Below are 22,597 nucleotides of genomic sequence, written 5' to 3'. Positions count from 1 at the left end.
TGTGTGAGAGCTCCTTCATGAGCAACCAGCCTGCTTCATGCTGGAGTACCTGCAGAACACACCTGTAAATCAAATATTCTTTAAATGAGACATATGAAGAATCAACTTCTGCAGTGTATTGAACATATATTTGGGTAACCTGAGTGTCTACTGACCCACATAATGTGAAATAAACCCATCCAGTCCTTTGTTTGTGGTCTGCATAAGTCTTACAACACAGAGAAAAATGCTCCGTTTCTAATATGCTCTCCTTGTGATGTCACAGTGGGATTCTGGTTAAAAAAAAAATCCCCTCCCCTCCCCTGGTATCTCCACCCATGAACTCCACCCCCAGCCGAGAACAAAACTTTTGCGCAGGTCATTTTTTTTCTGTCTAGTGAACGAGTGATGTCTGAAAACTCAGGGGGGGGGCTCATTGCATTTAAAGAGACACACACACCAAAACGGAGCGTTCTGAGAGAGCTGGTTTATACAGGGTCACAAACCTCCTCTGGTGCTTGATTCATGTTATATTTTGACCAAATCACAGCACAGATGTTTCATTTAGACCACAGGGGACTGTTTGAAAAGGTGGAGAAGGGGGAGAATATGTCCACTTGGGCGGCTGTGGATCAGTTTGTAGAGTTGTTGTTGTCTCTCAACCGGAAGGTCGAGGGTTTGATCCCCAGCTCCTCAGAGGTGCATGTGTGAACAACCAGGTCAGGAGAATATCTGGATATCTAGATATTTCCAGGAGTGTGTTTGTGAAAACTAGTGAATTTGCCCCTGAGATGTTTTTTCTCAGCAAGAGAAAAACATCCTGGATCATGTCTTTCTGGATACAAACACATTATTTTGACTATTTCACCCCCTTGAATGTGTGAGGTCATGTTCCTCCTCTTGGGTTTCTCTGGCTCTGAGACTCAAAATGATGTAAAATAAACTTTTTCTGATTGCCTCTTTGCTTTTTAACAGTCACAATCCTCTCCACGCTGCAGCATCTGAAGTCTCTTCATCTCCGTCTTTAAACACTTCAGTTATCAGGATCTCTGCAGACGCCTCTCATCTCCACACTGTCTGAACATCAGAGTTGTTTGAGCGCTCTGATTGGTCCTTTGATTAACAGAGCTCTTAAGTGCTGCCTTACAGAAACCAAATCATCAGCTTGTCCTCTGTGGACTCGTGTTTTTTTCTGTCCGGTTATGAACGCTTTATAAACACGTATGTTTCATTCAGAGATAAATAACTTCTCTAAATAAATAAAGCTGATTATGAGTAATTGGAGGTCTAGTTTTAGAGCTCAGAGTTTCTTACTTTTCATCAAATGTAGAGCAATCAATTAGACGGATTGTTTTTGTTATCTCAACATGTCACAACAGAAGTGATTCAGGTGGATCCACTTCATCTCAGCGGAGACACAGAGAGGTGAACGAAGCTAAAAAGGTTCATTTTAGGAGGATTTGTACAAAAGTTACCGCTCTGTCTCCCCTCACGCTGAAAGTTTGCTCCAAAGGCTCTGACACACCAAAGAGATCGTAGGTGAGCGATCGTCGCCCTAGTTTTTGCTGTACTAACCATCTGCCTTTTTTCAGCCGATTCGACATGTTGAATCAGCGTTGGCGGTCAGTGAGAGGGATCGCTCTGATTGGCTGTTTGGAGGTTTAATTTCTCTCAGCTCTCCACATGCCGCTGTAGTATCCATGCTTTCACCCATTAGTGCGGTTTCTCCTTATTTTCGCCTCTGCCAGCACCATTTTCAACTTTTTTATCAGACATTATTCTCCATTAGTAGTCTACCTATAATACTAGTGGTGAGCAACGGGGGGGGGGGGAAATGGTCTTCTCGTATCAAAACAACGGACTACCGCCGCCTGCTGGCATGGAGAGTTATTTCCTCTCATGCATTGGCCGTCCGCTGTAGTCTTTGCGGTGTGTTCAAGTGCAACTTTTTGGCCTAGACAAAAGGCGACGTGAGGCGACGCTACAGTCTGCAGGCTCGCTCTGCAAACATTGAGCTGCAGTGTTAGCATGCATGTGAGCCATCAGATCCTTCTGCAGCCTGTTATCTCTCTGCTCTCCGTCCAGCGGTGCTCTCAAGGCTGAGTGTTTGGAGCGGACAGAAAGAGATGAATATCAAGAGTGTCACTCAGGAGCCAACGAGCCCGAACAGCTGAGGAGATTTAAAACTGACGTCCGGAAGTCAACCGAAGCAGCCAAACCACGAGACAGACAGACGGACGGTTTCAACAGCGTTTAATCGTATCTCTCTTTTTGGACGCGACTTGTTGATGATGCAACAGTTTGCAGACTCTAAATGAGATTTTTTATTCCATTCTTTGAGGCAAACTCTTCTACATGCTTCATGGAGGCAGACTCCGGTACGTACAGTAGGTCCAGTCAGAAGTGCTGCTCGGGGCCCCCAGGCCAGTAAGGGGGCCCCCGAGGGCAGTAGTTGCTTCATCTTCTCTTCTTGTGTGAAGGGTCCACTTCTAGAATACTGTAGGCTTTGACGAAACAGGATTTGGGAAAGAAGAAATTCAGTCTAATACTCTGTTGTTGAGACATGCTACACACACACACACACAGGCTGAAACACACACACACACACAGGCTGAAACACACACACACACACACACACACACAGGCTGAAACACACACACACACACAGGCTGAAACACACACACACACAGGCTGAAACACACACACACACAGGCTGAAACACACACACACACAGGCTGAAACACACACACACACAGGCTGAAACAAACACACACACACAGGCTAAAACACACACACACACACACACACAGGCTGAAACAAACACACACACACACAGGCTGAAACAAACACACACAGACTGAAACACACACACACACACACAGGCTAAAACACACACAGGCTGAAACACTCACACACACAGGCTGAAACACACACACACAGGCTAAAACACACACACACACACACACAGGCTAAAACACACACACACACACACACAGGCTAAAACACATGCACAAACAGGATCGGGTTGACGTGCACTGATGGAGAGGTGTCAGAGTGAGGAGAGCTGCACACGCCTGAGCTGGTGGAGGGGGGGGGGTTTGGTTCCTTGCACAAGGGCACCTCGGCAGTGCTCAGGAAGTGACCTGGCACCTCTCTAGCTACCAGAACAATTTTCCAGATTTGGGCCGCACCGGGACTTGAACCCTAACCTAAGACTGAGCTACTCCCGTAAGCCATGAGGACGTAGAAATCAAATGTAACGGAGACAAAAATCTTGTGCTGAAGAAGAACGATGATGTGTCACAAACAGAACGACAGAGACGTAAAGTTAAAGCTTGTCTTCATGTACCTTGATTTATCTGCACGTCACATCGCTCAACAATTGAGCGTGATGAAGACGTTTTCACGCTGCAGTGTCGTCTGATATCGGCTCATCTTTAGTCTCATCAGTCAGGCTGTGAAAAACTGTGTCGGTCTATTAATAGAAAGTCTTTAGCGGATTAAACAGCGGTCTCAGAAGGACTTGAACACGTTCCACAGAGTCTGACAGGTGAAACATGTTCTTTATTCTGCAGCACAATTAAACCATCCTCCTCCTCCTCTGCAGACGATCACTTCAAAGAACCTCCAGCTTTATTTAAAGCGAGAGAGAGATGGAGAGGTGTCTTCGTCTCTGTTTGTTAGTCAAGTGGTATTTTTAGAGTTACATGTTGCACCTGTCACACTTAATCTGTTACCTCCGCTGACGAGTGAAGCTGCTGCCGCCGTGCAGAGGTAGACGAGACAGAGAAGTGAACATCCAGGTTTGCCTGTCGATGAGAAGTTGACAAAGTCTGGATCGAAACGTTTGAGATGAGAGTTAAAGTAGGAGGAACATCTCAGACTGTTTGTGTGTTTAAACATTAGCCTGACGTCGCGGTCAGTTTACACAACGCAAGGGTTTTGTTTTCCCCCCTCGCGTTGTGATTGGTGGAGCCTGACCGTCTCGCCTCAGCATCCTCACTCAGACTGCAGAGAATAAAGTGAGGAGGTTAAAGGTCGGAGATCAGAGTGATTTCGGTCACTGTCAACAGAATACGTTCCTCAAACAGATTTTTATTTTTATTTTATTTGGAAACCTATTTCCTGATGTTTGGTTTTAACATCGGCTGGATTTCTTTGTTTAAACGTTTTAGAAATCAAAGAATAAAGGAAACAACACCAAAATTGTATTCACAGCTCACACAAAGACTGTAAATATGGACGAAGCCTGACTGATGTCACCCGTCTGTTCCGCCTGCTGTAAAAACAGGTTTTTTTGAATAGGTGTGTATGTGACTTCATCCAGTGGACACTTGAGGAACTGCAGGATTTTACACTTCAGCATCAGCTTCATCTTTCAACACCAGAGGTTGCTGCTTGGGCTCACATCATGGGGGTTTGGTAAAGTCCATCCTCTCCATCTTCTGCCTGCTCCACTTTTCAGAAAATGTGTGCTCAAACAGGCCGTTTGGAGATTTTTCCTTCATGACATCACAAAGGGCAGTAGCCCCTCCCCCAGGTGGGTGACACTCCCACAGCTAGGTGTTTGTTCTGCCCTCTGAGTCTGCCTTCTCACCGTAAACAATAGGACATGGAGCGAGAAAGCCCGAGACACCCAAGTCCTTCCAGAGAGGGGGCGTGGTCAGACACAGCTCATTTACATATTTAAAGGTACAGACACAGAAACAGCCTGTTCTGAGCAGGGCTGAAATAGAGGGGTTTATAGACATGATCAAATACAGGATCAGAGTGGATTTAGAACAAGAAACTTCACACACATGTTTTGAGGAGCTCTGAGACTTTTTAAAACTTTTTAAAAAGGAGGAGAACATTTAAAACCTTTAAAACCTCTACTCTTATTGGATGTTGGCCTCATAAGTTTAGAAGTCTTTGTAACCTGTTTAAACTAAAATGTACTAAAGCTGTTCGACCTCTGAAGTTTGAACACCGAGCTGAAAACATGTTTGATGTTCGAGTCTGTTCACACACTGAGACCTGAAACACGCCACAGCCGACAGGTCCGTCCAAACACAGCCCGCCCGTCTGTTGGACTACAGCCACGTCGGCCCTGGCACAGACTAATTGCTGGATGTTGGCAGGTGTGGAGGTTGAGCAGAGCTCTGAGTGCTGTTGCTGTTTAAATAAAAGAGTTAATTAAACAGTGCGATGAGCTGACTGACACTTTGAAACGCTTTGAAAAGTCCACAAAGTGACATGAAGGCAGGAATTAAACCTTGTGGTAATAAATCCTCTTTTTCAACTGGAATGTGAGCTCTTTGGACCCAGAGGCAGAGCTGCTGTCAGAACTCCTCAAAGGTCTGATACCTTTAGTGCTTAAACAGTTCAAAGTCTCATTCCTTCATGTCTTTTGTTCTTTCTCTCTCTGGTTTGAACCGTTTGTTCTGCAGCGAGCACAGGGACGCAAGCCGTTTCAGGTATTCAAAGTTTCCTCCGCTTTTATTTCTCCCATGAAAGAGAAGTAAATTGAGCGTTAGCGGGAGGAGCAGATCTTAAAGGCAACATTTCTGCCACTTCTTTCTGAAAACATAAACATTATGTGGCTGTTCATCGGCTGTAATTATGTAGAAAATGAGCGTATGGTTTGAGGGAGAAGAAAGCGAAGACAACCTGTTTGTGGGTGTAAATCTAAGTCATTATAAGAGAGCTGCTCTTCTGAGTGAAGCAGCCTATCATTATTGGATGATTGCATCTATATGTCCACGTGTGTGTATGCAGAGTAATGTGTCGTATTTTCCCCTGACGATTATTCTGTCTGTCTGAACACGACTGCTGATTGTTCCTGCTGCAGCTTCTAAAAAAAAATGTTTTTAAAAAGGACATATTATTCCTCTTCTCCACCTTTTCAAACAGTCCCCTGTGGTCTAAATGAAACATATGTGCTGAGCTTTGGTCAAAATATATCCTGAATCAAGCACCAGAGGAGGTTTGTGACTCTGTATAAACCAGCTCTCTCAGAACGCTCCGTTTTGGTGTGTGTGTCTCTTTAAATGCAATGAGCCCCCCCCCCGAGTTTTCCTGGTAGACATCACTCCATCACTAGCAAGAATAAAAATTGCGGAACCGCTCAAATGTTTTTTTTCTAGGCTGGGGGTGGAGTCCATGGGTGGAGATACCAGGGGAGGGGAGGGGATTTCTTTTTACCAGAATCCCACTGCGACATCACAAAGAGAGCACATTTGAAACGGAGCATTTTTCTCTGTGTTGTAAGACTTATGCAGACCACAAACAAAGGACTGGTTGGATTTATTTCACATTTTGTGGGTCGTTAGACACTCAGGTTACCTAAATATATGTTCAGAAACACTGAAGGAGTGGGTTCCACCGTCCTGTCTCTAAATAAAGGCATAAAAAGCCCAAATATGAAAATCTTCTTCCTACTCCTCCTCCTCCAACTCTTTGAGTGTCTGATCCACAGCCTCATCTGAACCGGGTCAGACTTTAAAGAGTTCTGAGTTTCCTTATCGATCAGTCGTGTCACAGTCATTGTTCAGGGAGTCCAGGTTTGAACCTGAACAGGAACAGCAGACTCGTTTCAGGGACGCTCTCAGCCCCGAGTCAATCCTGCACATTGATTCATTGTTTGCTGCTCTGCGGGCATGTCTGCATAAACATTATCCCGGCCTCTTCAAGCAGCCCCCCCCCCCCACATGAAACATGAAGTATTGATCTCAGCTCTTCTTCTCTCTTTCAGGATCACTGCTTCTACCACGGCCATGTGAGGGGACATCCACAGTCCTGGGTCGCTCTCAGCACCTGCTCAGGAGTCAGGTACACAAAGCAGCTTGCTCCTCCCTCTGACACTCCTCTCGTTTCTCAGGAGGTCCGCCCCTGAAGTCCTCCTCACCTGATGGTCACACATGCACCTCACAGCAGGAGACTGTTCCTGTCAGACACCGGGGGGGGGGGGCTTTTTCACATAAAGTGCTCTTGAATGTCAGTCAATATGACGGCGTTATAGAATGTGTAAAGTTGCTGGATACATTACTAGTTAAAATAAATAATAGTGACCCTACAGTGAAGCCCTGCTTCCACCAAGCGGTTTCGTTTGGTTCAGTAAACTCTGATCTTGCTTGTGTTTCCACAGCCAGCCGTACCCTTACACATCACTGAATCACATAGTGTAGACAGCCAGTAAATCCAACAAAGAAGAAGAACTTGACGCAGCAAACGAAGGGCAGGTCAGCACCTCCGAGGTCGTCCACGGGACGCAAAAAAACCCCAGAAAACAGCTTTGAAATGACTCTCTCTATGCACAGGATATTTTAAACATGGCGTGCTTTGTGTTCGTCCTTTATTACCACTGTCGCACAGGAAGTGGAGATTCTTTGGACCAATCAACAGACTGCAGTTTGTTTAGCTCCGCCCCTTTAGGGTTGGGTCTGTACGCTTGGTGACCCAACAGAAGGGAGGCAAAGAAGTAGGACGGTACAGGTCAGTTGTTTTAGTACCCTTCATAACTTTTGACAGAGGAATAAATGTACTCTGAACCAGAGCGCTTGGTGGAAGCGGGGCTTGAAGTCCAAACCCTGATTTTACATTTCACCAGGTGACCCTCATGCTTTAGTTCTCCCCGGTTTAGAAGTTCTTAGTTTAATTTAGATATAAATCAAAGTCTCTGGCTGCAGCTCTGACCTCTCCCACTGACTCTGTAATCTGCTCTTCACTGTTTGGGAAAGTTTTCTCCAAACACAGAGAGCTGAAGAGCGGCTGTCAGAACTTCTCTTTCTTCTTCAGATTGTCATAAAAATGAGTAATTTGATCCTCTTTGGGGATCCACGCAGCACTTTTTTTAAAAGCCTCCGACACACTTTCATGTTGTCGGCGAGCAGCCCGCAGACTCGCACCGAAGCGTTCTGCTGCTGCACGTCCTCAGGATGTGAGTCTCCAAAATATATTCATGAGTCTGATCCAATAAAAGAGACATCAAGTTATAGCTCAGCAGGGCTTTAGTGTGAATTAAAGCCAAAGCCTTTTCACTAAATCTGCAGCGATAAGAGTTGGAGAAGTTTTTTTTTTATGACATCGTAAAATCCAAACTTTATATTTCTGGATGTGAGAGAATCTGAATCGGTGTCGAGCAGAGACCTGTGAGCAGAGGGTCGATGTTTCTGTATCCACATGCAGGTCACGTGACGCCCCCTTTCACCTCCGTGCTCAGATGAAGAGACGAGAGATCAAATCTGTCCCGTTGTTTAGAACATGTCTTCATCCTCCTCCTCCTCCTCCTCCTTCTTCTACTTCTCTCAGTTTGCTCTGAAAACAGGAAACTCTGGTGTGTCTCCTCTAGTCTTTAAAGTGCTCTCATAATGATTCAAACACTCACTTTAAGTTACTCACTCTTTAGCTCACCTGTAATATTGAACGACCACATCATCAACCGTGTCTCTTCTTTTTCTAATGCCGTCATAAAGCCTGACTGGAGCCCGCAGAGTAAATGTTGTTGTCGGAGGCAGAAAAACAGACTGAGATTAGAATAATGTCAGAGAGATGCGAGAGGGAAACAAATAAAATCAGCTGGAAGATGAAAGGCGTTTGGTGTGATTCAGCGGGGGAAAAGAGCGCTGTGTTCTTGCGGGAGCCGTAATGAAAGCATTCTGTCAGGGGTCACCTTTTATCCTCTGACATCTTTGAACATTTTCTCCGCTCGGCAACGATCATCAACTGAGAATCAACAGCATCTCTGCAAAGCGGCGGTGTGACTCCAGCGCCCGTCCTCTCATTATGAGATCATGATTACAGAACAAACAAAGTCCTGGATTCAAACACGGGGAGCAGGACGGCTTTCTGATTTATTCCTGCTAAATGCACAAGATGTGGCGATGAACACGCTGATGTTAATTTACATACGTAGAGCGTCTCTGTGCTCTGCTGCTGTTTGCTCATTGCAAAAAGTGTCTAATTCCCAAACGCTGGTGCCAAAAGCCTTGCACACTGAGAGTGGAATATGCAATTCAAATTCAGATTCACCAACTTTAAAAATAACCAGAATGTATTTAAAATTGTCTGCAGGTGGTTTGTCAGGTGTGGCTATGGTTAGCCTACAGCTTGTCAATAAAAACCAGCAGACTTCAGTTTGTCCACCTTCAAAATGAAAGCTCCAGACTTCCGTTTTTGTCCACCTTCAAAATAAAAGCTCCAGACTTCCGTTTTTGTCCACCTTCAAAATAAAAGCTCCAGACTTCCGTTTGACCACCTTCAAAATAAAATATCCTCATGTTATAAAGTTAAAAAGGGGAAACTGAAACACCACAGAGCAAAGAGAAGGTAATATTTAACGGATGTGGACAGCGAGTGTCGTATCGTGCACGACGCAACATCTTACGCTCACGTGCTGTTAGGACACGGTGTCGCTCCTCTCCAGCTCCTCCCACTTTTACAGACATCGCCAAGGTATCTGTGCAACTGTGCTCCCTCTCTCGCTTACGAATCTGCTTTCTTTGTCTGATGAAAAAAACTCCACTCAGCTACCATCGGAAATTAAATCTCACTTTGCTGGAAGCTAATTATGCTAACTAAATTAGCCACGGAAATCTTTGATAGTTTAGGATTTTCTAACCCCTCCCTCCTCTCCAGCTCCGCCCTCTCCTCCAGTTATGATCTCCTCTGGATCCAGAAAACCAACATGGCGGGATTAATTGCAAAATTCAAGACCCATGAGTGATGTCACGGAGGCTCCACAGTTTGTGATTTGTTTGGATAAAATGTTTTTTAGAGGCTCGATGAGAACCTTAATGCAGCTCTGTTTGAGACCCCCTCCCCGTCTCTCGGTGGATTTGACGTTTTGCTCTGGAGCGGCTAAACTGCTCGACCCTGCAGAACTTCACACAGAAAAATGATGATTATGCAAAAAAAAAGAAAAAAGAAGAAAATCTCTTGATTGCAAAAATAGCCGGTTACCGGAGGCTGCTGCTGCCAGGATAACAAAGTTTGTGGTCAGAAGTTTTCTTCGAGGTTTTCAGTGCCGACCTTCTCTCTTCTTATCTGCAGTCCTGCAGCATTCTCCGTGTTTTCATTTCCACTCCCGCCCCGGCAGCTCCCAGCTCATTCTCCCTGCCGGTAAATCTGACGCCCAAAACGAGGAGCTTTGTATCGACTCAGGATGAATTACACGGTTTTAGGCTAAATTGCTGAACAGCCTTGGACACATAATTACAAAAGGGGGAAAAAAAGAGGAGGAAAAATAGTGTTTTGTGTAAAAGCACGGCACTGAGCTCAGCTGGGCCCGTCTGGTCAGAATAGACGAGCTCGCTCCAACTCTTTTCACAGGAATAATTTGACTGCTTTGTGCCTGGTGTGTCTGCTGTTAAAAAACGAAACTCAGACAGACAAGGTGAAACAGTTTTCATCCAAACTGCCAACGCTGATTTCACCTCAGTGATCAGAGGATGGGGGAAGGAGAGTTATCGACATCACGACACAACAGACGCTGATTCTTATCTTAAATAAAAATATCTGACGGCGGTCAGCATTCACTGGTTAATCCTGATTTATCTCATGCTATTTTGTCCCTTCAGGCTCTCCGTAGATAGTCATCCTCAGTGTCACTTTAACAAACTCTCAGACAGCTCAGCTGACGAGTCCAAAGAAATATCCACCTTGTGACATCCCACATTGACCTTTGTTACCGTTCCTTTGAGCTGTTTGATATCAGAGCTGGTACAAAAGCATAGCATGAGGAAGCCTGAGTGACGTCACCCGTCTGCTCCTGCAGGGGGCGCTGGAGTCCCATCGATGGCGGTCTCCATGCTGGAAATGCTGTCTCAGTCTAACTTTCAGTCAACCTAACGACAGGCTGAGAGCTGGAGCTGAGGCGGGTTTTAAACCTCCTGACAAACCATTACACCGCGCCCACCTGTCAATCATGTCAGCTACACGCCTTATTGTGAATAACTCTTATCCTTCATCAAATCAAAACTGATGAGTCATCAAAACATGACATGACGAACATGTCTCGATCGTACAGTGTGTGTCGATCGAGACATGAGCTAATCACACCTATTTGTTTTTTTGAACCAGACTGTAAACATGTTCATCTCTGCTGTAAAAACAGACTTTTTAGAATGGGTGTGTATGTGACTTCCTGTGCTTCTGCAGTCAGCCTCTAGTGGACACTCGAGGAACTGCAGGATTTTACTTTTTTTTTGTTTAACGTCTCGTCCCTGACAGCAGAATAATAAAGATGATCTGAGCATGTTTTACAAGCTCTGCACCCTGTGGAGATGCGGCCTCACCAACTCAAATCTGTGACCATTTCAGTCATTCTTAAAACGCCGGCAGCAGCTTGACGTTGTTTCTCTCCAGAAAAACTGACAGCCCGGGTGGTTACAGTCGAGGACAATGACGACGAAATGACAGCAAATGACTTGTGTGAGACTCTGAGTCTGACAGAAGTGTTCCAACTGTGTTTACAACGAGGCTGTGCGGAACACAAAGGAACACAATGTCCGGTCCTCAGTCCTTCAGAGAGTCCGGCGTAAGAATGATGGAGTGTAATCTTCTTCTCTGTGAGTCACACGGTGTTACGGTGTGTTGAAAACTCTCCGCTGCTCCCTGAATGAGTTTTTCACTCCGTTGTAGAAGAAGAAGAAGAAAACATATTTCGTCCAATTTAAAAAGGCCTGAAGGAAGAGAGAGAGAGAGAGAGAGAGAGAGAGAGAGAGAGAGAGAGAGAGAGAGAGAGAGAGAACCAAACTAACAGGAGGAGGAGGAGAAACTATAAAAACTCAGACATGTCGTCTCTTAACAAGAAATTCAGGGGTTCAATCCCCAGCTCCTGCAGCAACATGTCCGATGTGTCTTTGGGCAAGACACTTAACCCCAAGTTGCTCCTGCTGCTTCATCAGCGGTTTAACACAAATTCTATTCAAACAAACCAACACTGCAAAATGTGTACTTTCCAAAACTGTATATCACCGTTTTCTTTGTGTGGATGATTTTGACATACAGTAACGAGGTAGAAAAGATGAGAAAACGTGGCGCTGCTAGCTCCGGTATCCCAGGATGCTTTGTGCCCCGCCTCCACAATGACCTAAGCTTCAAAATATGCTGTTCTTGAACGAGGTTTTCTCTTGGTTCACACAGGGGCCTGATATCCTTGAATTCTAGCGACACCTTCTACCTGGAGCCACTCAGCGGCGAGGATCGTCTCCTCCACTCGCTGCTGAGAGCGGACGAGCTGCAGATTCAAGCAGGACACTGTGGACACGGACACCACAGCACGCCGTCCAACCACATCTCGGAGCTGCTCCGACCGTTTCACTCACGGGTAAGACACACACACACACACACACACACACACACACACACACACACACACACACATCTGATAAACGAATTATAAGTGTGACTGGATGTTTGTCTACAGCTCTGACTTTAAAAAAAAGAGTCAATATTCTCTAAAACAAAAACAGAAAGAAAATCGATAACAATTCCATCTGTGAGAGTCTAAAGATGAATCAGTGAATCCCTCCTGATGTAATGTGTTTTAAAAAACATCAGAGATAAAAAAATAAAATGACCCTCCACACTTTGTAGAAAGCCTCAAACCTTTTTTTTTTAGTTCAGGTGCAAAAGAATCACAGACTTCAGCACAATAAACAAGTTACAGACGTAAAACACAGATCAGCATGTATCAGCCTGAGTCTCAGAGCAGAACAGTCTCTATTCAAAGCATCGTCCTCCAACACCTTCTGTCTACTATTAAAAAGATTTCAAGAGACCAGCCTCCTCCTGCATGAGCAGCGGACCTGAAACTCCTTTTCCTGTTTTCAGACGCACTTTGAAAAGTATGAGGGAAGCAGGTTCAGTAAAGTCTTTATAAAGAAGGACGTGGCAGTGTTTTAGTCTACTCAGAGACGACGCAGGCCAGCCGACTGGATCACACAGAGAACGATGATGAGTCAGGGTGCTGCGATTTGTTATGAGCCTGAACGCACCGTGATAAATGCATGCATGTTTAAAACATCAGCGTCATCGATCATGGCCGTGACAGTGGCAGCAACAAGTGGTTTTTTTGCAGCAGAAAGCTTCTTTACAGGTTGCTGAATACGTTTGCATCTTTTGATTTAAATGCATGGTTTTACCTGCAATGAAAAGGTGTTCTTGTCCCTTTAAAGGTGTTGTCGAGGCGGGCACCTTTTCTCAGCATTAAATGAAAATCATGTTTGACTCTGCAGGGCAAATGTTTGTTCTCATATGGAAACACAAAATCGAAAAGGTCTGTGATTTACCACTGCACTGCCCGTAAACACAAAGAATAATAGCTTTTACTCAGCTGTTCACGTCCGTTTATGACATGGCTGTGAGTCAGGTTCCTGCTCCGTCATACAGACGAGGAAGGAAACACAGACGTAGCTCTAATGGACTCAATCACTGACACAAACACTCATTATTATTCTTCTTCCACTCATTCTCTCATTCCTTAGATTTAAACTCGTCTCTCGCTCCTCCTTATTTCCTCTCACAGACACACACACACACACACACAAACACACACTCTCATTTCCTCTCAACCATCATCATCCTCGTCTTTTCCTCCTCTTTGTTCCTCCTTTGTGCACCGGTCTCCTCCGTCTCCCACTGTCACCATTAATCCGGGGTCATTCTGCAGAGACAGCAGAAGACTCCAGGCTGACTCCTCAGGATTTTCACACACTCTGGATAGACGATGCAGTGTGTTAACGTGTGAGTGTGAACGAGTGTGTCACACGTTCCCCTCCGATCTGCAGTATCAGAGTTTAAAGTCCAGACCGATCCGCAGCAGCAGCAGCATCCTCCTCCCAGCGAGTAAATCAATGAGTTTTAATTACAGCCAAGCGGTTCCTTAATGGCTGTAATCAAGTATTAGCAGGAGGGAAACTTAATGATGGAGGGGGAGAAGAAGTGCTAAAGCTTTGTAAACACAACAGCATGCAGAGGAGGGAGGATGCTCATTCATGTCTGCCTTCTCCAGGTTTTGTTTTTTCCCTCCTAGAATTGTGTGAATCATCCCGATGAGTCAACTGCATCCAAAATCTGACCTGGCTCAAGATCTGTAATAAACTAGAAACGTTTGAAGCACATTAAGAAACGGTACCTACCTCAGACTGAATCATGCTGTCATTTATGATGTTTATTGTATCTGTTGTTATTGTTTCTCCTGTCCAATCAGTGAGATGTGTAGTGAGTGAAATGATAAAGGTATCTTACTAAATGATCAGACATTAAGGAAACATGTTGAAGTGCTGGCTTCTCTGACAACAATGCAGCAGCCAGTATGTCCTCCTTCTAACTTTAGATTCTGCTCTTGAATGATCTGGATTTGTTTGGACCAGAGAAGGTAGGCGCTTTTAAGACACCCCTACACGGCCGTTTTGGACGCCCCTCTGTTTGTCAGATATGAGAGCAGTTATCAGGTCAACAGGTGTTGCAGTGATGGAAGCGGGCAAGAGAAGTGGTTCAGATAGAAGTGATTGTACCCGACCTAAAAAGCCTCTGCATGTTTCTAATAAGCTCCACGAGCAGAAACGTGCTCAAACTAGGATCAATATTGGAGATGCTTTTGAAAAATGGAGAGAGGTTAGAACACAGAAAGGTTTACAGACCGATGCAGAGCTGGATAAACACTGAAGCTTCAGTGTTCACCACATGGTGACATGTGAGATCATGGACTCTAGAGAGGAGGGGGCGGGAGGAGACAGCTCTCTACAATGTTTAGAATTTAGACTGCAGTACCCATTTTAAACACTAGGTGGTAGAGCTACATATTGCTCTTTTAGAGTCAGATCTGAACGCTTGGCACACCAACAGAGAGGTAGCCAAAAGTAGGACGGTACATATATTTTGGAATCATTCCATTCACGATGTAAACACCAATAAATTTGTACCAAACTGAATCAAACCGCTTGGTGGAAACGGGTCTTTAGTGAACCTTCTGCGTTGTATAACGCGTTCTGATAAAGACCCGTCCCGTGCATGACCCTGCTTCTCTCTGTCTTTGTGTTTCCTGTCAGGTAAAAAGGAACACCTTGGGTACGACCAAATACATGGAGCTGTACATAGTGGCCGACAACACACTGGTAAGACGACACACACCACATCTTTTCAAAGATCTGATCTATTCCTGTGTGCATCAAGCATGAGAGACTCTGACGTTACACACACAATGACAGAACACGTCCACATTTAAAACAATTATCTCATGCAGGAAATGGATCTCATTCATTCTGAGAGCCGTACTGAGCATGTGCAGACGAGGCGGAGGATCTGTCCACTTAACGAGGGGGGGGGGCGGCTTTTAGATAAACGCTGCAGAGATGATGTTATATCTTAATAAAACCTCTCTGTATGCTGAGTTACTTCCATGGCAACAGGACACGGCGAGCAGGAAGTGTGCGCTCGTCTACCCCTCTAAGTGCTGTAATTATAACGACGGACCCCGGGTTGGGTTATGGCGTCATTTTCAGAGGTTGTTATTAGTCTCTGCTGGGAACTCTTAGGGAGGGTTGTCTCAAACATTTGATCATTTGTCTGACCTTTGACCTCCCCTCCCTTTCTCTTTGTGCTGCAGTTCAGACGTCAGAACAAGGACTACGAGAAGACCAAGACCAGGATCATGGAAGTTGCCAATTACGTGGATAAGGTGAGACTAAGAGGAACAGACAGCGACGCAGCTAAAAGATATCTCTGAACACTCGTCTGTATTCAACCTCTAATCTCTCTGACGGCAATATTGATGATATCGATGATGTGATTATCGACATTAGGACTGTAGGGAGTCATAAATGAGCCGTGTGCTGCCCGGGAGCTGCAGGTTGAGTATCGCAGGTTTATAGAGATCAGTAAATCATCTTCAGATTACAGCTGATGGGAGCAGAGATGTCCTCGAGGTGGATTGTGTTCTGCCTGTTTTTGCTCGGCATACTACTGTTTTTCCTGCGTACACCAAAGCCTGCTGATTGGTCGATACTACTCGGACTACAAACGTCCGACAAACAGAAACCAGAACACTCTTCATAAACTCGTCCCGCGTGCACAGATTGCATGTTTTCATCTATCTCTTTTTCAGTTGAAAGTCTTTGATGTTGTAAATAAAATCTTAGGAACACAAATATCTCCAGGATTGAATCGATATCTTCTCTGTGCAGCCTGATGAGGAACAAATAGCAGTGTGTGAGTAGATTGTGTTGTAGGGGCTTACACTCCTGCATGTGTATGTGTGTAGGTAAATATTTGTGTGTGTGTGTGTGTGTGTGTGTGTGTGTGTGTTCAGTTCTACAGGGCTCTGAACATCCGCGTGCCTCTGATCGGTCTGGAGGTCTGGACCGACAGGGATCAGTGCATCGTCACCGAGGAGCCGAACGCCACACTCTGGTCCTTCCTGCAGTGGAGACAAAAACTGAAGTCGAGAAAGAAGCACGACAACGCCCAGCTGCTGACGTGAGACATGGACACACACACACACACACACACACACACACACACACACACACACACACACACACACACACACACACACACACACACACACACGCTGACTGTAAACAGATACAGATGATACAGTCCTGTTCCTCTCAGCCTCAGCCGTTGTATCAAACAGTACAGAGACGGGTTAACTGGCTGCTCTGTAGCTGAAGGCTGCTGTGTGAACTAGCACCGTAAAGACGTACACACTTCTAACGAGACGACCTCGGCCCGCTGCCAAAGTTACATAGTGCTGAAAACAGGCAAGCTGGACACTCTGTGGACATGAGAGAGACGCCTCCCTGTTGGAGGTTATTGTTCTTTTCAATCGACTTTGAAACAACTGTTTGAAGTTACAGATTGTTGCTCTAATCTGTGTCATTGCAAAGATTGCTGTCACATCAGGCTGACACAACGCTTTCTTTTTACAAATTAAGGCCCTGACACACCAAGGAGATTGTCATCCTAAATTTTGCGGTGCGTCTTTTCTGAGTTTCTTATCAAATCAAAATGTCCATGACTCCTTTAAAGTAAATCTTCAGCATGAAGTTCATTCTACATGTAGCTTTTGAACGCCTTGCAGTGTGAGCGGAGAGCAGCGCCGTGTGTGAACAGATTCACTGTCAGGAGCGTGCAGCTGTTTCTGCAGCTGTCTGCACAGACGTTTAACTGCTCAGGACTGAAACTTAATCGTGCTGTTCAAGTCTATTTCATTCTAATTTAACTTCATGTTAGGCTTAGTGTTCAGCCACTCATGAACCCTGGCTCTGCATTTGGAGATTCTGTACATTGTTGCACGAGCATGAAGCAGTCCTCACCTGTTTGAAGGGCCAGATAAGATGAGGTGTACGCTACACTCACCACTGGGAAGGGCGCAGAGCAAGGGGGTAACGGGTAACTCAACGGCTAGGTGCTAGAGGATCAAAACGATAGTTATTCTACGAGTGATGTTGACCGATATCCATGTCAGGAGGAACTAATCAGAGAAATGATCTGATGAGACTCTCGGCTACTCTGATGTTAAAACTCAGAATCATAATCAACATGAGATACTGAAACACTGTTAAGCTCCTCCTTCTATACACACACACACACATATACACACAACCCCCCCCCCCCGTCCCCCCGTCCCCTGAGCAGCGTCCGTGCCGCTCTAATGACAGAATCACTCCCACGCTGAGGTAAAATATTTGAACAAACTCAAGAAATAAACCGAGATTTGTCTTAAAGATTCGCTGCAGTCTCCGGAATCATTCCTCTCTCGCTCTATGACGCGTGTTCCCTGTGTTGTGCCCTGATGTTATTTTGGATGTTAAGTGAGGACAGTTGAATTATGGGTCCTTTTCACTCCCTCACCCTCATCTGACAGGCTCGTCATGTCTGCCTCTGTGTACCTGCTGCTGCGTCTGCAATCACTGTGCAGCCAGCGTGCAGCCTGTAAGTGAGCAGGGAGGTTAACACATTTCTTTCTCGTGTGTGTGTGTGTGTGTGTGTGTGTGTGTGTGTGTGTGTGTGTGTGTGTGTGTGTGTGTGTGTGTGTGTGTGTGTGTGTGTGTGTGTGTGTGTGTGTGTGTGTGTGTGTGTGTGTGTGTGTGTGTGTGTGTGTGTGTGTGTGTGTGTGTGTGTGTGTGTGTGTGTGTGTGTGTGTGTGTGTGTGTGTGTGTGTGTGTGTGTTGTGCAGCGGTGTGATCTTTAAGGGAACCACGATCGGGATGGCACCGCTGGAGGGGATGTGCAGCCTGGAGAACTCTGGAGGCATCAACGTGGTGCGTGGATTCACATTCTCCTCTCTTCCTCTGCATCATTTCCACTTTCTTTATTTCTTCCAGCTTGAATCTATCTTCTCTTGACTGTTTTTTATTTTTTGCATGAACATGAACATCCCTGAAACTTTAGATTTGAGTAAAAACATCTTTATTTTGCTTCAGCTCTAGCTTCTTCTTTTGAGTCAAAGTAAAAAAAAAACAGACGTCTCATGATTGTTTACTTAAACTTTTACACTGGTGACGGACTAAAACTTAATTTGTTTATGATCTAAGATTAATAACGGATCAGGTGAATATCGAGTGACACAGAGAGAAACCTTCAGCAGATAAATATCTATTTATTTTCCTCAGGAGTCAGAGGGAACAAAAAACAAAGATTAAATCTGAATAAAGCCGGGTGGGGGGGGGGAATGACATGTAACAGCCCCTAAAATGATTATAAAATAAAACAGAACAGATTGTTGGTTGATACAGTAAGGCTTAATCATTAACATCGTTAGTGTTGTAGTCCAGACCACACTAACAAGACCAAAACATACTCGAGACCAGAGTGCTCCAAGACCGAGATCGAGACCATAAATATCAGTGAGAAATCCTCATCTTGTGTGACGGAGGTGTCACTCACTTAGACTGTAACAGCGGGACGGTTGCTCGTGCAGGATCTCAGATAGAGTCCCAGAGAAAAGTCCTCAGCCGGGTACATTACTCGTCCTCCAGCTGCCGCTCCATTTCCTTTTTTCTCCACAATTGTTTCTGCCTCTTTAGCGTGTGATTCAGCCGTCCTGTCAAACAACAAAAAAATGAAAGTGAAAATTAGAGTAAACACTTTGAAGCTTCAGATGGGACTGAATTAGACGCAGCTCTGCAGGGAGGAGGAGAGTAAGTGATGCTAACTCTCTGTGTCGGATAAAAAATCCACTGAAATCTCAGCAGAATGTTTTGAGACACACAAACTGTGTTCAGGTTGAGTTTGTGTTTAATTTAAAGAGCTGACAAAAGTTAAAGAGAGGCTGACTGAAGACGAACAGTGAAAACAGAGAAATCTAAAAACTCTGACCGGAGGCAGAGCACGGGTGCTGACAGGAAGTGACCAGAGGTGCTGACAGGAAGTGACCAGAGGCAGAGCACAGGTGAGAGAGTTTAGGTAAGGAGTAGCCGTGTTTGTAAGCGAGCAGCAGAGTGTTAAATTTGATGGGAGCAGTAACTGGGAGCCAGTGGAGGGAGATGAACAGCAGAGTGACATGTGCTGTTTTGGGGAGGTGAAAGATGAGTCGTGCTGCTGCGTTCTGGATCATCTGCAGGGGGTTTGATAGTGCATGTAGGACTACCTGCCAGTGAAGAGTTCTATGTTGTTCAGGCCTCTTCACATTTTGCAGAGAGCATGTTTAAAAAGATCCAAAACAAACTCCAAGTTGGGCAAAACCTGTAAGGGCAGAACAATTTGAACCCACACCATTTTTATGCTCCAGTGCAGATTTTTAAGGGTTAAATAAATATGTCCAGCGCGTGGCATCATTCAGCTGGTGTAACTACGGCTTCATATTCGAGTGCAGCAGCTGACTGAAAGGATCGATAGTTTCTCCAAGCTTGATTAGCTTCTAATAGCCTGTTAGCTCTCCTGTGGGCTGAGGCGTCTGTGGAATATAAATGTATCTGTGGTTTACCGAGCTCACACACACACACACACACACACACACACACACACACACACACACACACACACACTCACCTCCACACTGTCCTCACACACACAGGCCTGATACCTCTGTGGTTTGAACCTCGGAGCGCCAAATAGCATAAGAAGGATTTCTCAGCAGAGTATCAATGTCTTCCTGACAGCGAACACATCCTCGTTTTATACAGTATGCATAATTCAGAGCGCAGCTAAGAGTGAATGACAGCTTTCAGAGGATCAAAGAGGAGCTAAATACGTCTGAATATTGTCCCCGCTCGCTCCGTGTGTGTGTGTGTGTGTGCAGATATCCTCCTGTGAGTTTTACCTTTGGAACGAGGACACAGAATCTGCCTCTGAATTCTGCAGGAGTTCAGCTTCCACCCTTTAAAAAACGTTATTAGCACACCTTTTCTTTTTCTCATCAAATCAAGGTTATTGATTTATTATCGGCTGTAAATGAAAACTATTCAGTTTGTTTCTTTTGCCTCGTGTCTCACGTCAGCCCTCTGTTCGGAGCGTCTTTTCAGAGGCGGACAATCAGACATTCATAATTTGTTTGACCTCAGCAAACCCATCTGAATGCTTAATCAGCCCGAGTCAACACGTCTCCTTTCATTAAAGGTTTGCTTTTGACTTCATGATAATCCCAGAGGGCGAGGAGAGGGAACTAAGAGAGAAAATTTAATATTAGAGAGACAAACAAAGAGCAGACTGATTCACTGCAGCCTCCCTGAAGGCCTCGAGTTCATTCTGTGCTCCTCATGGTGATCGCAGATTTGTTTAATAATACTGTGTGCTAATGGTGCTTAATAAAGAACATTAAAGTAGACTTCAAGAGGACATCTGTGGTTTAAAACCTAGAACAAAATCATATCTTTATATATTATTGGGTCTAAATGACTCAAAATCAGTTTAAGTCAGATAAAGTGATCTTACTATATGATCAGACATTAAAGAAACATGTTATGTTGAAGTGCTGGCTTCTCTGACAACAATGCAGCAGTCAGTATGTCCTCCTTCTAACTTTAGATTCTGCTCCTGAATGATCTGGATTTGTTTGGACCAGAGAAGGTAGGCGGTTTTAAGACACCCCCACACGGCCGTTTTGGACGCCCCTCTGTTTGTCAGATATGAGAGCAGTTATCAGGTCAACAGGTGTTGCAGTGATGGAAGCGGGCAAGAGAAGTGGTTCAGATAGAAGTGATTGTACCCGACCTAAAAAGCCTCTGCATGTTTCTAATAAGCTCCACGAGCAGAAACGTGCTCAAACTAGGATCAATATTGGAGATGCTTTTGAAAAATGGAGAGAGGTTAGAACACAGAAAGGTTTACAGACCGATGCAGAGCTGGATAAACACTGAAGCTTCAGTATCCACCACATGGTGACCTGTGAGAGCATCGACTCTAGAGAGGAGGGGGCGGGAGGAAACAGCTCTCTATGATGTTTAGGATTTAGACTGCAGTAAAAATACTGCCAAGATATGAAATATGTTGAATCCCCTCGCCTTTCTTCCCACTTGCCTGGTTTGATAATCTGATAAGAACTTGATATAACTCCCTCGTCTTCTCCTTCAGGATCACTCGGAGCTCTCCATCGGAGCCGCCGCTACGATGGCCCACGAGATCGGACACAACTTCGGGATGAGCCACGACCACGATGGCTGCTGCGTGGAGGCCACCGCTGAGCAGGGAGGCTGCGTGATGGCCGCCGCCACAGGGTGAGCCTCGAGCAAGAGAAACGGTCTTTCATCGTTAGAAACAGTTTAATGCAGCTGCTGGAAGAGCTCTTCACTTTGTCAGATTTAAAACAGAATGTTTATCACCATTTAGTTCTGATCATTAAATTCATAGTTCCCAAACTTAAAATAAATTAACCAAAATCTTTAAAGACAGATGCTGTAGTTCTATCTCTGTAAAGAAAGAAAATAATCATTTCTGTCGTCTGTTCTCTCTTCCTCTTCCTCATTCTCTTCCTCTCTTCCTTGTCTTTTGCCTCCTTCTCCACTTATTCTTCCCCTCCTTACTTGTTCCTCCTCCTCCCTTCCTTCAACTTCTCTTCCTCCACAATCTTTCTCTTCCCCCTGCCTCTTTTTTTTGTGCCTTTCCTCCTCTTCTTCCTTGTCCTCAACCTCATTTTTTTCTCCTCCTTCCTCCTCCTTTCCTATTTATTCTCCTTTCATTCTTTCATTTCAGTCATTCATCTTCTCCTCTTCCTCTTTCCTCTCCTTTTGCCTCCTCTTCTTCTTTTCCTTCCCCCCTTCCTGTCCTCCCTTTTCTTATTTTATTTCAGCCATTCTTCTTTTACTTCTCCTACTTTTTTTCTTTTTTGCACATTTTGTTCCTCAAACTGAAATCTAAAAATGTCCCCTCCAGGCATCCGTTCCCTCGCGTCTTCAGCCGCTGCAGCAAGCGTGACCTGGACAGTTACTTCCAGAAGGGAGGGGGGATGTGTCTGTACAACATGCCCAACATGAAGGACCTGGTGGGGGGCAAGAAGTGCGGCAACGGCTTCGTGGAGGAGGGAGAGGAGTGTGACTGTGGCGAGCCTGACGTGAGCACATTTCATTTGACTTCAGTTGGCTTGGTTCTGTCTCTGTGATCTCTAGAATCTACCTGCTGTGTTAATGTGCTCTTTGATGTATCGCTGAAACAATCAGCAGCTGTGTTTGAGATTTGAAATATGTCCCACAATCCT

The 22,597-nt window shown here is 45.1% G+C and overlaps 1 protein-coding gene across 1 annotated transcript in view; it reads left to right on the top strand.

Annotated features, from left to right (window-relative positions):
- Positions 1 to 22,597, top strand: part of adam19a (ADAM metallopeptidase domain 19a) — a 154,662-nt gene that overhangs the window by 94,862 nt on the left and 37,203 nt on the right. Inside the window, exons 5-12 of the mRNA XM_065950792.1 lie at positions 6,713 to 6,789; positions 12,103 to 12,286; positions 15,012 to 15,077; positions 15,569 to 15,640; positions 16,271 to 16,437; positions 18,143 to 18,227; positions 21,478 to 21,620; positions 22,276 to 22,453. Coding sequence (XP_065806864.1) covers positions 6,713 to 6,789; positions 12,103 to 12,286; positions 15,012 to 15,077; positions 15,569 to 15,640; positions 16,271 to 16,437; positions 18,143 to 18,227; positions 21,478 to 21,620; positions 22,276 to 22,453 — 972 coding nt within the window. The remainder of the gene's footprint in view (positions 1 to 6,712; positions 6,790 to 12,102; positions 12,287 to 15,011; positions 15,078 to 15,568; positions 15,641 to 16,270; positions 16,438 to 18,142; positions 18,228 to 21,477; positions 21,621 to 22,275; positions 22,454 to 22,597) is intronic.

This window comes from Labrus bergylta, chromosome 22, assembly GCF_963930695.1.
Source record: "Labrus bergylta chromosome 22, fLabBer1.1, whole genome shotgun sequence".
In the NCBI taxonomy this organism is placed as follows: Eukaryota; Metazoa; Chordata; class Actinopteri; order Labriformes; family Labridae; genus Labrus; species Labrus bergylta.
The sequence above is the reverse complement of the archived record's forward strand: the minus strand, read 5'-3'. Positions and strand labels throughout refer to the sequence as shown.